Source organism: Chiloscyllium plagiosum, chromosome 21, assembly GCF_004010195.1.
Source record: "Chiloscyllium plagiosum isolate BGI_BamShark_2017 chromosome 21, ASM401019v2, whole genome shotgun sequence".
In the NCBI taxonomy this organism is placed as follows: Eukaryota; Metazoa; Chordata; class Chondrichthyes; order Orectolobiformes; family Hemiscylliidae; genus Chiloscyllium; species Chiloscyllium plagiosum.
Genome location: NC_057730.1, coordinates 12,428,667 through 12,444,233, shown reverse-complemented (window position 1 = coordinate 12,444,233; position 15,567 = coordinate 12,428,667). Strand labels below are relative to the sequence as shown.

General features: G+C 41.2%; 1 protein-coding gene across 1 annotated transcript in view; it reads right to left on the bottom strand.

Moving 5' to 3' along the window:
* Positions 1–792: 792 nt before the first annotated feature.
* Positions 793–15,567, bottom strand: part of LOC122560537 (myosin-16-like) — a 72,918-nt gene continuing 58,143 nt past the window's right edge. Inside the window, exons 36-44 of the mRNA XM_043711262.1 lie at positions 14,175–14,311; positions 12,064–12,167; positions 11,364–11,556; positions 10,598–10,801; positions 6,335–6,460; positions 5,706–5,876; positions 4,762–4,962; positions 2,813–3,029; positions 793–1,117 (exon numbers count right to left, since the gene is read on the bottom strand). Coding sequence (XP_043567197.1) covers positions 2,838–3,029; positions 4,762–4,962; positions 5,706–5,876; positions 6,335–6,460; positions 10,598–10,801; positions 11,364–11,556; positions 12,064–12,167; positions 14,175–14,311 — 1,328 coding nt within the window. The 3' untranslated portion in view covers positions 793–1,117; positions 2,813–2,837. The remainder of the gene's footprint in view (positions 1,118–2,812; positions 3,030–4,761; positions 4,963–5,705; positions 5,877–6,334; positions 6,461–10,597; positions 10,802–11,363; positions 11,557–12,063; positions 12,168–14,174; positions 14,312–15,567) is intronic.

The following is a 15,567-nucleotide window of genomic DNA, read 5'->3' as shown; positions in this document are numbered from 1 at the left end:
AATTCTGGTCTCCTTCCTATCGGAAAGATGTTGTGAAACTTGAAAGGGTTCAGAAAAGATTTACAAGGATGTTGCCAGGGTTGGAGAATTTGAGCTATAGGGAGAGGCTGAACAGGCAGGGGCTGTTTTCCCTGGAGCGTCGGAGGCTGAGGGGTACCTTATAGAGGTTTACAAAATTATGAGGGGCATGGATAGGGTAAATAGGCAAAGTCTTTTCCCTGGGGTCAGGGAGTCCAGAACTAGCAGGCATAGGTTTAGGGTGAGTGGGGAAGATAAAAAAGAGACCTACAGGGCAACGTTTTCACACAGATGGTGGTACGGGTATGGAATGAGCTGCCAGAGGAAGTGGTGGGGGCTGGTACAATTGCAACATTTAAAAGGCATTTGGATGGGTATATGAATAGGAAGGGTTTGGAGGGATATGGGCCGGATGCTGGCAGGGGTGGGACTAGATCGGGTTGGGATATCTGGTCAGCATGGACGGGTTGGACTAAAGTGTCTGTTTCCATGCTGTACATCTCTATGACTCGATGACTCAATTAAATATATTTAATCTGGCTGACCGGTTGCCTTGCAGCATCTGATGCATGCAGTAGCTTCCAATGCAGCTTACTAGGTCTTCATTATGCCCTTCCTCAAGTACATAGCAACATATTTTGTTATCATACTGTGACTGTCTTTTACTAGTCATCTAATGCTGGTAAGAGCAACATTTGAAAAATGATTTTAATTTCTATGAATCAAAATCCAAAAATTCCTGTTGAATGAACACAAAAAACAAATGCACAGAGCTCATTGCTGCACTATACATTTATTTGGTTAATTGAGGTGCACAGGTATTTACACAATCAGCCAGGTTATACATCAAACTGCACACTCTATCCTTGACTTGAGGGAGCAAACTTCCTCTCCAACTGTCAACATTACCAGAACAGATTGTTTCCCAGTCTACCAGATAGAAGACAGTATACCTCTTCAAATTAGCTCAACAATTGGGTATATCTATTGCTTTATTTTTGCAGCTTTTCACTGCTAAATATTTCAATACCCTTTGAAAAGATTGGAAGATGTTTTGGAGATATTGTCTTCAATGAAGGATTGGAAGAGATGCATAACCCTGAAAGGAAATTAAACAAATTAAGTTTGATGAAAATCTCTTCGGTATCAAAATCAATAAATCAATAACTTATAATACTTCTAGAATTTTACATTTTTCTTCTCTCCTTTATTGGCCCTGAACTTCATGGATCTTTGACAGGAACATAAAATTTCTAGGTGAAAAATGAAAAATGGCAATCTAGCATTGAGATGGTCACACAATACAATAGTAATAGAGTCGTTGACTAATTTTAACAATCAATTTAAATTAATTGACAACATATGCAGATGTGAAGTGAAGAAAACTCCAATGATGGACAAGCTTACAGCACTTCCTGATACTTGGATGGTCAGTGTGTTAGGGACATAAGATGACTGAGCCAGTGACGTGTAGATGGGCAGCAAGTGAGGTGGAGAGAGAATATGTTACAATTTTCATCTTGTTTGTTCAGTCATGGGCCTTATAATTAATCCTTATGTTCTCCTGAAACAATACAGCTGGACAAAAAGGAATAACTTGCATTTCTAAAGCACCTTTCATGACCTCAGGAAATCTTAAAACTTTTTCCAGCCAATAATCTTTTGAGGTGTAGTCACTGGATTGACCACAGGAAATGTAGCACCGAATGGTCTCATGTCAATTGAGAGGTAAAAGAGCATAAGATATTTTTTATTATATGATAATAAAAATAGAACATCTTGGAAATAGCAGATCAGATGACCTAAAATATTTACTCTGTTTCTCTCTGTGCACTTGCTTTCAAAACTGCTCAATCTTTCCAGTATTTTCCATGTTAATTTGACTCCCAGCTTTCAGAGTAGCAGAACAAAGGTTACTTCATTCATGTGATGAGGGAATAAATATCAAGCAGGACATATAGGGATTATACACCTGAACTTCTTCCAAATAATGCAGTTCTTCATATCTAGCTGGTTAACATTACACCTGAAAGACATCACCTCCACAGTGTAGCCTTCCCTCATTGTGACACAGAAGAGACAAGTCTCTGACACCATGACCTTCTGAGGGTTTGGTTTTAACTCTGTGTGAGTGAATGTTTTAAAATTGGCCCACAATTCACATTCACAGGGTGCTAGCTATTAATTATACAACTTCAGGTTAAGTATATAAAAGTGGAGGGCATTGATTGGATGAATAGTTGAACATACATAAAGAGACACTTATTGACACAGCTACGGAGGTAGAGTTTGGAGCTATATGTTTGTAATTTTCAACTCTGCGAATAAATCCATAACTGAGTCAGGATTGATCTCAGAGGAAGTGGTAGAGGTGGTTACAATTGCAACATTTAAAAGTTAGTTGGACAGGTAAGTGGATAGGAAAGGCAGGCAAACAGTACTAGTTCAGGAAGCCTAGTCAGCATGGACAAGTTTGGCAGAAGGGTCTGTTTCAATGCTGTTTGATGCTATGACTCCAGCCTCCTAATTCATCTACTGGCTGTCAAGAGTTTAATAATAACATCTGACTGTTAACTGACTCCTAAGCCAAGGATTTAGAAAGTAAAATACCAGTTAAAAAGATTATATAATTTGAGTCTGGAGAACCTAGCAACATTGTTGCAAAGGAACTATCCTCAGAGATATGCGACTAGCCAGGAAAAATGTTGAAGCAAAAACACATCAAAAGTCATAAGGGCAATCATTTTTGAATATTAATCTTCAATTTGGACACAATCAGAAAATTTGAAGTTACCAGCCAAGTTGGAGAAAGCATGGGTCTACTCCTCCGTGGTGGATTTGGAAGACACCTGGATGACCTCGACGGTGCTGAAGCCTTTGCTTGCAGAAACACGGTTCCTAGTGCGGAGTTTGTTCAGCGCACACTCGGCCATTCCAGCTCTTTCCTCGGCATCATCCAGCTCGTGCACAGTTTTCCTGTATTTTGCCAGGCTCTGGGTAGCCTGTTCTTCCTGTGAAAGTGACAGCAAAGAAATGCTGTGAGTGGCATAGTCAATGTCAGGCTCTTTCTATCACAAACAACGCTAACTAAAATGGAGAATCTTTCGCAAATTACTTCTTTGGCAATTTACTTCTTATGAGAAATGTTACTCCTTCCTGAGAAATTAGTACACCCTCCCAATGAGAGACCAGTGAAATTCCCAGGAAGGTGGCAAACACATGGTCCTGCACTGTCTTCCATGACTTTCTTCACTGTCCTGGAAGGAGTGGAATTTCCAACCCAAATGCTATAGGAGGTAAATGACAGCTGGAGTTCAGAATGCCCAAATTTCTTGCTCTAGTTAATTTCTTGTTGAAACTTTATTGCTGGAACAGCACAGCAGGTCAGGCAGCATCCAGGGAACAGGAGATTCGACGTTTCGGGCACAGGCCCTTCTTCAGGAAAGGCCTGTGCCCGAAACGTCGAATCTCCTGTTCCCTGGATGCTGCCTGACCTGCTGTGCTGTTCCAGCAATAAAGTTTCAACTTTGATCTCCAGCATCTGCAGACCTCACTTTCTCCTAGTTAATTTCTTGCTGAAGCTGTTGGTAGGCTGAGTGGAAAACTCCACTATCTTCCACAAGGAAGCTCTGCCAGTGAAGTCTAGGGCAAGAAAGTGACCTTGATCTTTGCAGAATCATCAAGTTTAGAAAGTAAAGAGTGGGTATGGTTAATTCCCTTTACGTAAGTGCTGGTGCAAAGTTTGTCCAGGAGAAACTCTAGCATGGTAAGTACTAGCGAGTATTACCAGGTACCCTAGCAACACTCCTGCAGTTCTGGAGAAGGGTCACTGGATTTGAAATATCACCTCTGCTTTCTCTCCACAGATGCTGCCAGACCTGCTGAGTTTCTTCAGCAATTTCGGTTTTTGCTTCAGATCTTCCAGCATCTGCAATTCTTGGTTTTATTTTCTCCCAATATTCCTGTCTGCTTGGCAACTCAACGAATTTCAGGGTCTCTAGTTATTCCAGAGACCAAAGATAAACAGCTGTCAAAATTGAGGCCATGATTTTAAAAATACACTGTGTTTGGAATCATTGATGGCTGTATCCAGTTCAAAATACGTAATCGACCAGACAGCTTTCTAATAGTTAGTTTTGAAATTTAGATTACTTGAAGAGTGTGTTCTGCATTCTCCGAATATTCTGTTATGAGATGTAGTTGGGTTGTTAACAATGAACGCATACATTTCCCACAACAACAGCCTGTATCTTTAAACAGAACAATTCCTGAAGGTGCAATTAATTCATTCATCAGTGCTGTGCCCAAAAGCAGGTTGTTGGCTTGTGATCTTATCTTACTTCATCCTTGGTGGTTTTGGTTTTTGACTGCTAGTTTGCCATTAACTCCCACTCTCAGGGGCAGTACGAGGAGCCTCTCCCCAGGTACAGTATACCTCAGCCCATGCTTTAACATTATCCTACACCATCTCGTGACAATCTAAGCTAACTGCGTGCCCCACCTTATTGCCACTACAAAGGTTAATAAAAACAAAGCTGAATGAAAAATATGGATGCAAAACAAGGGAAGAAATCTTAGAAGGTCTAAATCTAAAATTTGACAGCATCTTAAATGAAAAAAGAGGGAGTTGGAGAGCAAACAGGAATTGAGTGAGGAACTTTTAGAGCAAGTTCATTCTGAATGATGATATGAATTGATCCCCCCTTCTTTTGTTAGCTGTGGTTAGGTCAATGCGACACTTACAGACTCCTCAATCTGCCTCTTGTAGCTCTTCAGCTTGTTCTGCAATTTCTCCACCAATTCCTGCATACGCTGGTTGGTTTTGTGATCTTCCTCAGTCTGGAAGATTAGCTCCTTCAGCCGCCGCTCATTTTTGCGGAGATTCTTCACTGTTTCAACATGGCGTTTCTGCTCAGAGTCCAGCTCAGATTCCAGTTCCTTAATCTAAAGCCCAGCAAAGAAATATTACATAAATACCACGTTTTTCATTTGACAAGGATAACCATGAAAATTAAGGCTAGGTTGACCAGAAAGAAAATAAAGGGAGGAAGATTTGCATTTATGACCTTAAGATGTCCCAAATCACTTTCCAGTCAATATCGAAAACATTGCATCTAAACAAGTGATAACCATTTCTCAGGACCAATAGGATCATGTATTCTAACTAGCAGGACAGCTTTATCTTGCACTAAATATTCTGGAATTCTTTCAATCCAATCTGAATCTTCCTTTATAATTAAATATATTTGATTAGGTAATAACTTATATTTACCCCAAAAGTCTATTAATTTCAGTTGAGGGCTAGAAACAGATCTACAGCAGGAAAGGAAGACACCGATCGATTGGTATGGACTTTCATTGATCGAGGCATTGCGAAGGGAATGCAGCAAGATATGGCTGCCCCCTAAGTTGTTGGTTAATAGGAAAAGGCACAATGTGTGGCCATGTTATTTCTGCCTGTAAAGGACAGTACCCTGCATATGAAAGTATGCAGTTTCTTGCAAATATACAAGTCACATTGTGGATATATTGCATTGTAAAACTATTAACATACAAATTACATGGATTATGGAATCATTTTACTTCCCTTTAACATCTTATGTGCAATAGAATAACGGGGTCTAAAGGTGAACTATCTCTTTGGTAACCCAGGTCTACATCAATCCTTATTCGACTGCTCTCCTCACCTTTGCCTCCAGTTTCTGGATGATACGCCGGCCACCCTTTAGGGCTTGTTGTTCAGCTTCTTCCAGCTTCAGTTGCAAATCCTTGATTTGAATCTCAAAGTTCTTCTTTATCTTTTCCAGGTGCATGCAGTGTTCTTGTTCTTGGTGCAGTTCCTCAGTCATACGGGCAGCCTAGTTAAACAGAAGAGAGAAAGTAATAGCCTACATTTTACACATATCCTGGTTGAACCAAAATGTATCATTAACCAAGAGATCTACTTCAGTTTAAATGTTTCAGCAGCAAGTCTTCTCTACAAACTATACAAGGAGGTGTCAGAAGCAAGAAATTGGTCATCTAGATTCAACATTGTGATCTTTAAAAACATTCAGCGTGTCATGTTCAATGTAACTCAATATCATAATTATAAAATAACAATAACACTGTCGTGGACCAATGATTTCATTTTTAAATTCACAGCCAAAAGACTGAAGACGTCCAATTCTCACTTGGATGGAAATAAAAGTTTCATTTGCTTTATTTACAAATTAATTAGCATGAGTAAAATTATGTCATATGGATAAAACATCAATATTTTCTCAGCAGACAAGAACATTTAAGTTGTGCAATGGTCCAAGTTGTATAAACCTACATCACTCATGGCCTTCTTTGCCTTCTCATCAGCAGAACGGAACTCATGGATCAGTTCTTCATGTTCATTTGTGAGTGACTGAAGATCCCCTTCCAGCTTACGTTTGTAAGTCACCAAAGTACTATTCTAAAGGAAAAGAGAATAAGAAATTTGAACAGCCACAATTCATTCTGCCCAGCTTGATCAGCTGACCATAATAAATAAAGAACTTGTCCCAGTCTGATTCCCATTTACCCCGTGTCTTCCACCTTCTTCATTGATACATCGTTCTTCAGGGCCTGAGCTAATATAAAGTCATAGAATCATACAGCTTGGAAACAGTCCCTTCGGTCCAGCCCATCTACGCCGATCATAAATTCCTACCTGATCTAGTCTCATTTGCCAGCACTTGGCCCATTTCCCGCTAAACCTTTCCTAATCAAATACCCATTCAGATGCCTTTTAAATGTTAGGAGAAAGTGAGGACTGCTGATGCAGGAGGTCAGAGTCAAAAAGTATGGCACTGGAGAAACACAGCAGGCCAGACAGCATCTGAGGCGCAGGAGAAATGACATTTCGGGCATAAGCCCTTCATTGGGAATGTCTTATGCCTAAAACATCGATTCTACTGCTCCTCAGATGCTGCCTGATCTGCTGCGCTTTTACAGTGCCACACATTTCGACGTTTAAATGCTGTAATTGTACCCGCCTTCAGCACTTCCTCGGGCAGCTTATTCCATGCATACATCACCCTCTGTGTGAAAAAGTTACCCCTCAGGTCTTGCCCGTCTCACCTTAAATCTATGCCCTCTAGTTTTTGACTCCTCCACCCTAGGAAAAAGACCTTGGCTATTCACCCTAACCATGCTCCTCATGATTTTGTAAACCTCTATAAGGTCACCCCTCAGCCTCCAACAATCCAGAAAAAAAGCCCCAGCCTATACAGCCTCTCTCTGTATAACTCAAACCCTTCAGTCCTGACAACATCCTTGTAAAGCTTTTCTGCACAATCTCAAGTTTAACAATATTCTTCATGTAGAAGGGAAACCAGAATTGTACGCAGTATTCTCAAAGTAGCCTTACCAATGTTCTGTGCAGCTGCAACATAATATCCCAATTCCTATATTCAGTGTTATGACCAATGAAAGCAAGTGTGCCAAATACTTTCTTTACCACCTTGTATACCTGCAACTCCATTTTCAAGGAACTATGCACCTACACCCCTTGGTCTCTTTCTTTGACAACACTCCCCAAGACCTACCATTAAGTGTATAAGTCCTGCTCTGATCTGCCTTTCCAAAACGCAACACGTCATGTTTATCTAAATTAAACTTCATCTGCCACTCCTCAGCCCATTGCTCCATCTGATCAAGGTCCGTTGCACTCTGAGATAATCTTCACCAGTTTCCTCATTTCCCCATCCCCCTACCTTATCCCGGATCCAGCCTCCCAATTCGGCACCGCCCCCATGACCTGTCCTACCCGTACATCTGCTCCACCCTCCCGTTTAACCTATCACCATTACCCACACCTCCATCTACCTATCACACTCTCAGCTCCCATTCCCCCCAGCCCCACCCACCCCTCACATTTATCTCTCTACCCCTGAGGCTCCCAGTTTCATTCCTGATGAAGGGCTCTTGCTGAAACGTCGATTTTCCTGCTCCTCAGATGCTGCCTGACCTGCTGTATTTTTCCAGCACCACACTCTTGACTCTAATCTTCTTCACTGTCCACTACACCACATATTTTGATTCCACCTGCAAACTTACTAACCATACCTCCTATGTTCACATCCAAATCATTTATATAAATGACATAAAGCAGTGGACCCAGCACCAATCCTTGTGGCACACCACTGGCACAGACCTCCAATCTGAAAAGCAACCCTCCATCATCACCTTCTGTGTCCTACCTTTGAGCCAATTTTGTATTCAAGTGGCCAGCTCCCCGGATCCCATGTGATCTAATATTACTAACCAGTCTACCATGTGGAACCTTGTTGAACATGTTGCTGAAGTCCATATAGACAACGTTAATCGTTCTGCCTTCATTAATCATCTTTGTCACCCCTTCAAAACACTCAATCCAGTTAGTAAGACATGATTTGCCATGCACAAAGCTATGCTGACTATGCCTAGTCAATCCTTGCCTTTCCAAATGCATGTTAATCCTGTCCCTCAGAATCCCCTACAATAACTTATCCATCCCTGATGTAAGGCTCACTAAACTATAGTCCCCTGGATTTTTCTTACAGCCTTTCTTAAATAATGGTCCCACATTAGCCAACCTCCAGTCTTCCAGCACCCCACCTGTGGCTATTGATGATATAAATATCTCAGCAAAGGGCCCAGCAATCTCTTCCCTAGTTTCCTAGAAAGGTTCAAGTAACACTTGATCAGGTCCCAGGATTTATCCAGCTTTATGCATTTTAACATCTCCTCTTGTGTAATATAAACTCTTTTAAAGACATCACAATTTATTTCCCAAATTCCCTAGCTTCCACAGTCCTTCTCCACAATAAATACAGACACAAAACATTTGTTTAGTATCTCACCCATCTCCTGTGGTTCCACACATAAACAGCCATGTTAATCTTCAAGGGCCCTATTCCCTTTCTAGTTACTGTTTTGTCCTTAATGTATTTATAGAATCTCTTTGGAATCTCCTTAACTCTATTTGGCAACGCTATCTCATGTCCTCTATAGCCCTCCTGATTTCCCTTTTTTGGATACTCCTACTCCCCTTGTACTCCTCTAGGAATTCGTTCAATCCCAGCTGTTTATACCTGATATATGTCTGTTTCTTTTTCTTGACCAAAGCATTAAGTTCTCTAGTCATCCAGTATTCCCTACACCAATCAGCTTTGTCCTTCACTCCCACTTCCCAACCATCCTTTTTCTTGCAAATAGCCTCCCCCAATCAACTTTTGAAAGTTCTGTCTAATACTGTCAAAATTGGTCTTACTTCAATTTAGAACTTTAACTTTTTGATCAGTTCTATCCTTTTCCATAACCATTTTAAAACCAATAGAATAATGATCACTTGCCCCAAAGTGCTCCCCCACTGACACCTCAGTCACTTGCCCTGTCTTATTTCCCAACAGAAGGTCAAGCTTTGTTCCTTCTCTAGTAGGTATGGTCACAAACTGAATGAGAAAAATTTCTTGTACACACTTGACAAATGCCTCCCCACCCAAGCCCTTAATGCTATGTCACTCCCAGTCTATATTTGGAAAGTTAAAATCCCCTACCATTACAACTCTTATTATTCTTGCAGATATCAGAGATCTCTTTACATACTTGCTTCTCAATTTCCTGCTGACTACTGGGCAGTCTGTAGCACAATCTCAATAAAGTGTTCATCCCTTTCTTATTTTTGAGTTCTACCCATATAACTTCATTCGATGATCTCCCAGGAATATTCTCTCTATGTACGCTGTAATGTTATCCCTAACCAAACACACCACTCCCCCTCCCTCTTTTGCCTCCCTTTCTATCCTTTCTGGAGCAACTACACCCCGAAGCATTAAGCAGCCAGTCCTGCATATCCCTGAGTCACGTCTCTGTAATTGCTATGATATCCCAGTCCCATGTTCCCAACCATGCCCTGAGTTCATCTGCCTTACCTATCAGGCCTCTTGCATTGAAATAAATGTAGTTTAACTTTCCTTGTTTTCTGCCAAGCTTTTATCTGCCTTGATTATTGGACTTGCTCCCCCTATCTACTGAACCAGCCTCAGCCTTTTCTCCCCTTTACTAGTTTAAAGCCTCCTGTGTAGCACCAGCAAGTTTTCCAGCAAGGATATTGGTCCCCTTCCAATTCAGGTGGAACCTGTCCCTCTTAAACAGGCCATTTCTATTCCGAAGAGATCTCAATGGTCCAAAAATATTAATTTATTATAACGTTTCACAAAGTAGTAACGGGACTTAATTTCAAACTCAGAAAAGCAAATGTATCACATCAGAATTATGCTCCCATTTTCCACAGTGAATTTGAGAATCTAATGTTAACTTGTAGCCAATCTTGTCTTGCAGATCTGTATAATTTAAGAACAATACAGGGATTGTTCAGAGTGATTTTAGCAATGACTCATGTAGAGAGAATAACAAAGAGATTTTGAAACAATCAATAGTCTGGATTCTAAAGTGCTTCATAAAGATATTATGATGGTGGAACATTATTGCATGTCTAGATATGAAACTCCTTTGCTACTTTAAAATATTGATCCATCCTTTTTAATGAGCACTGTTAATCATTTGGGTCTGTGTCTCCAGTAGTTACCTGTACATTGAGTTCATTGTATCGTTCAGTTATTTCTACCAACTCTTGTTCTATGAGCTTGCGGGATCGTTCACTGGATTCCAGGGTGTTGCGAAGTTCCTCCAGCTCTGTCTGCAGAAGGCTAATACGTCGTTCTGATAGATTAAACTGTTCTCGCAGCTCCTCATGTCTACGTGCATCCTCATCCATTTGAGCTTGTGTATCCTGAGGCAGCAAGAAAGACAGCAGTAAGATTGTTGAGTGCACCAAAATTAACTGGCTGACCTTTAGTCAGGCAACAGCTTGATTAAAGAATAACAGTTTTTCAATCATTGCATGACCTCACTTGTCTCTAGAACCTACATTCCAATGGCCCACTGAAATCTCTGCACTCCTCTGACTCTGCGCTCTCGTGCTTCTCCAAATACCTTGGTTGCATTATTTTCTATCCAGACCCTAAACTCTGACATTTTCTCTCTGTCTGTTTTAAGACCTCCTTGTGTGTCTTAATCCTTCTTTTGATTTATTTGTTTTCTTTTGATAATATTGTTGCAATGAGCCTTGAAACTGTTTTGTACTTTAAGAACACCGTAAAAATGCAATTGCTGCTATCTATTTTTAATCCTACCATAGTCAAGAAACCTTTAAATGGATAGAGTTGTATCTAGCTCATCCCAATTATCTCAATCTTTCTCTTTACCTCTTTAACATGAAACCACCAGCCTTCCTAGCAAGACAAGATTATAATAATGTTGTAATCAAACAAAAGACTCTAACCCATCTGTACCTTGAGTTGTTGCTGCAGTTTCTTCAGGGTTTTAACCAACTCGGCGTTGTTTTTGTTTGCATGTTCCAGTTGGATCTCCATCTCATTTACATCAGCTTCCATTTTCTTCTTCAGCCTGAGTGCCTCAGCACGGCCCTTGGTCTCAACTTCTAAGCTGGCCTGCAGTGATTCAATGGCACGCTGGTGGTTCTTCCTGTAAATTCATGGAGAAAGGTGTCAGAAACCTTATTCGGAGATGCCGATGTTGGACTGGGGTGTACAAAGTTAAAAATCACACAACACCAGGTTATAGTCCAACAGGTTTAATTGGAAGCACACTAGCTTTCGGAGCGACGCTCCTTCATCAGGGTATCACCTGATGAAGGAGCGTCGCTCCGAAAGCTAGTGTGCTTCCAATTAAACCTGTTGGACTATAAACTGGTGTTGTGTGATTAGAAACCTTATTAGCAGTGATCATCAATGGCAAAATGTCATGGAGGCACCTTTACCCAAATCCATGCAACCACCTTCTTTGTTGAGAAAGAAAACTGCTGTGACAGGGGAGGCACTGAATATGAAATTGATACTGTTGTAGTGAAGGCAAGTTTTGATTCTCATTGTCGAAGAGATTAATTGTAAAACTTGGTGTAATATTTTAGCTTAAATCAAAATCAGTTTGTTTGAAAGGCGCGGACCGACAGGATTTCATCGCAGCGCGTACCTTGTGGCTTCAAATTCCTCTTCTTTCTCATGGATTCTCCTCTCAATGTCTGCCTTCACCTGGGCCAACTCCAGCTGAACCCGCACCACTTTGGCTTCCTCTGCCTAAAGACAACAAAACAACCAAATCCAGTCAGCCCAGAAAGGTAAGTTCACTGAATCAAGAAACAAACAATTGGAACTTGCTTCGAGGTGTGACCAATAAAATGAAGTCTCTGGGGTCCTATAAATAGAGGCAAATAAGGAAATTGAGCCACAAGGTCAGAATCTGAAGTGTGATCAACAGTTTGGCTGAAAACTGAGGAAGATGGAGAGTTCTAGAAAAGCAGGCTAAAAACTGTTCCCACATTAGTCAGCCGAAGAAGTTTAGGGTGAATGCAAGCCTGGACTCTTAGGAATACAGTATGATGTGGAGCTGGAAACAATTATAGAATGGTATTATTTCCCAGTGAGGTAGAAGATCACTTATCGCTTAAATGTGACTTAAAATTTGACTGGGTCATGGCATTACTGTATTCATGAGAGACTGGTCTATTGTTGTGCAGAACATTTTGCATTTACAACTTTGTACTGTTGCATTCTGTCCACTCAATAGAACAGTCAACTGATGTGACAGTCCAACAAAGGATAATAATACAGAAATTGCTGGAACAGCTCAGCATGTCTGGCAGCATCTGTGAAGAGAAATCAGTGTTAATGTTTCAGGTCCAATGACTCTTCCTAAGAACTGATTGTAGCGAGGAAAATGTTGGTTTTTATACAGAAGATAGAGCAGGGGGAGGGGGGTAAGAAGTAAATAATCTGTGGGGATTCTCCTTACCCCCTTGCCCCACTCTATCTTCTACATAAAAACCGACATTTTCCTCGCTACAATCAGTTCTGAGGAAGGGTCATCAGACCTGAAACATTAATACTGATTTCTCTTCACAGATGCTGCCAGACCTGTTCAGCTTTTCTAGTGATTTCTGTTTTTGTTTCTGATTTATAGCATCTGCAGTTCTTTTGGTTTTTATTCAGCAAAGGATAATATGGTAGTTTACCCACTTGTGCCCTTCACCCACGAAACTAGCCAATTAGCACATGTACATCACAAAGCTTAGCATCAATGCAAAACTGTGTGTCAGAGCCTGAAGTATTTCCCAAATTCATTACAATGAAACGCTATCCACCAGGGATCCTCACTCTAATTAGTTCTGAAGTCAGGTCTAATTTTGTTTTTGATACTTAAAAGACCTCTTCAAACATAGATTACATCCCCTACAGTGTGGAAACAGGCCCTTCGGCCCAACCAGTCCCTCTGAAGAGTAACCCACCCCGACCTATTTCCCTCTGAATAATGCACCCAACACTATGGGCAATTTAACATGGCTAATTCACCTGACCTGCACATCTTTGGACTGTGGGAGGAAACCGGAGCACCCAGAGGAAACCCACGCAGACATGAGGAGAATGTGCAAACTCCACACAGACAGTCGCCCAAGGGTAGAATCGAACCTGGGATCCTGGTGCTGTGAGGCAACAGTGCTAACCACTAAGTCACCATGCCGCCCCATGATAGAGCATTCCTCTGGAGCAGGTAAAACTTGAAACTGGGCTGAGATTGTGGTGTTGGAAAAGCACATCCGGTCTGGCAGCATGCGAGGAGCAGGAGAGTCGATGTTTCCTGATGAAGGGCTTATGTCCAAAACATTGATTCTCCTGCTCTTTGGATGCTGCCTGACCTGTTGTGCTTTTCCAGCACCACACTCTCGATTCTGCAGTCCTCCTTGAATCTGGGCCACCTAGCTCAGAGGTATGGACACTATTACAGCACCACAAGAATCCATATGAAGTCAGGTCTAAGTCAGATTTTGGATCCAATTCATATATAGACAAAAAATGTTAGTGTTGTCACAAAGTAATCCAGTTTTGTGAATGATTGAACAAACCTGTAACCCTTGCTGGTTCAAAATGATCAGCAAATGATATGTGCTTGTCTGGTGCTTACTTTGGACAAATGCACATTTGGAGCAGTTCCCAAGCTGTGCTCATCCTTCCTATAATACGAAATCCATTTTTATTGTAACTGGATCAGTTGCTCTGAGTGATATTCACTGAATCAGAGTCCATTACCTCCAGTGAACTTTCAGCCTCTTCCAGAGCTATTTGCAGCTCATCCCTTTGAACTTCCAGCTTTTTCTTCAATTTCTGTAGCTCGTGCACACTCTTTCCACCCTCAGTAAGCTGGTCCACCAGTTCCTTAATCTCATCTAAAAGATCACAGAAAATTGCACAGTGAAATTTGAGTGAAGTAATTGTTCAAATCAAAATTCTAACCATGGGAGAAATCAGGCTTTTGGAAAATATTGGATGTCACTTTCCTTAATTTCTGTTTGAAAAAGCGTGAAATTGTCAAAATAATGTGTCTGAAATGGACAGACCTGTCAGTGAGCTAGTCTATGCTATGAAGTATTACTGATTTTGAGTCAGCACAATAGTGTCAGATGGGTGATAACAAGTTGGCAGCCTGTTTCTGTGCCTATAAAACCAATAGAAATGATGATTCTCAGCAACACATTTTACACTTTTGCACATCAACTAAATCACCCCAGTGACTTCATATGGGTTCTTGTGATGGGCAGCATTGTGGCTCAGTGGTTAGCACTGCTGCCTCACAGCACCAGGGACCAACGTTTGATTCCTGCCTCGGGCAACTATCTGTGTGGAGTTTGCACATTCTCCCCGTGTCTGTGTGGGTTTCCTCCGGGTGCTCTGGTTTCCTCCCACAATCCAAAGATGTGCAGGTCAGGGTGAATTGGTCATGTTAAATTGCCCGTAGTGTTAGGCGCGTTAGTCAGGAGTAAACATAGAGTAGGGGAATGGGTCTGGATGGGTTACTCTTCGGAGGGTCTGTATGGATTTGCTGGGCTGTATGGTGTGTTTCCATACCATAGGGAATCTAATCTAATCTAATTCACTTGACGATAATGGGATCTATTGTGATACTGGCTAAGTTGCAGACTTGGCAAGAACATATGAGATAAGGACACAAACAGGCCACTTGGCCATTAAAGCCTCCTCTGCCATTCAATACTATCATGGCTGATCTGATTATTCCGTATTCCTGTTTGTTCCCCATAACCTTTCACTCCTTTGCCTAACAAAAATCTATCTCTGCCTTAGCAATATTCAAAGACTCTGCTTCTGTCCTCTTTTGAGGAAGATGAAGTCTCATGTCCCTCTGAGAGAAAATATTTCATGTTGTCTCAATTTTAAATGGGCGCTTCCTTATTTATTTGAAGCAATGACCTCCCCAATTCCAAATTCTCCCATAAAATGAAATAACTTCTCCACATTCACTCTGTCAAGATCGTATATGTCACTAAAACACTTCACACAGTATAAAACAATATAAAATATGGTAGATTTGACCCTGGTATTGTGAAGTGAGTTATTCAAATACTGAGGCTCCTTGCTGTGATACTTATTAATAAGTCATGGCCTTTGGAGCATCATTGTTTGTGGT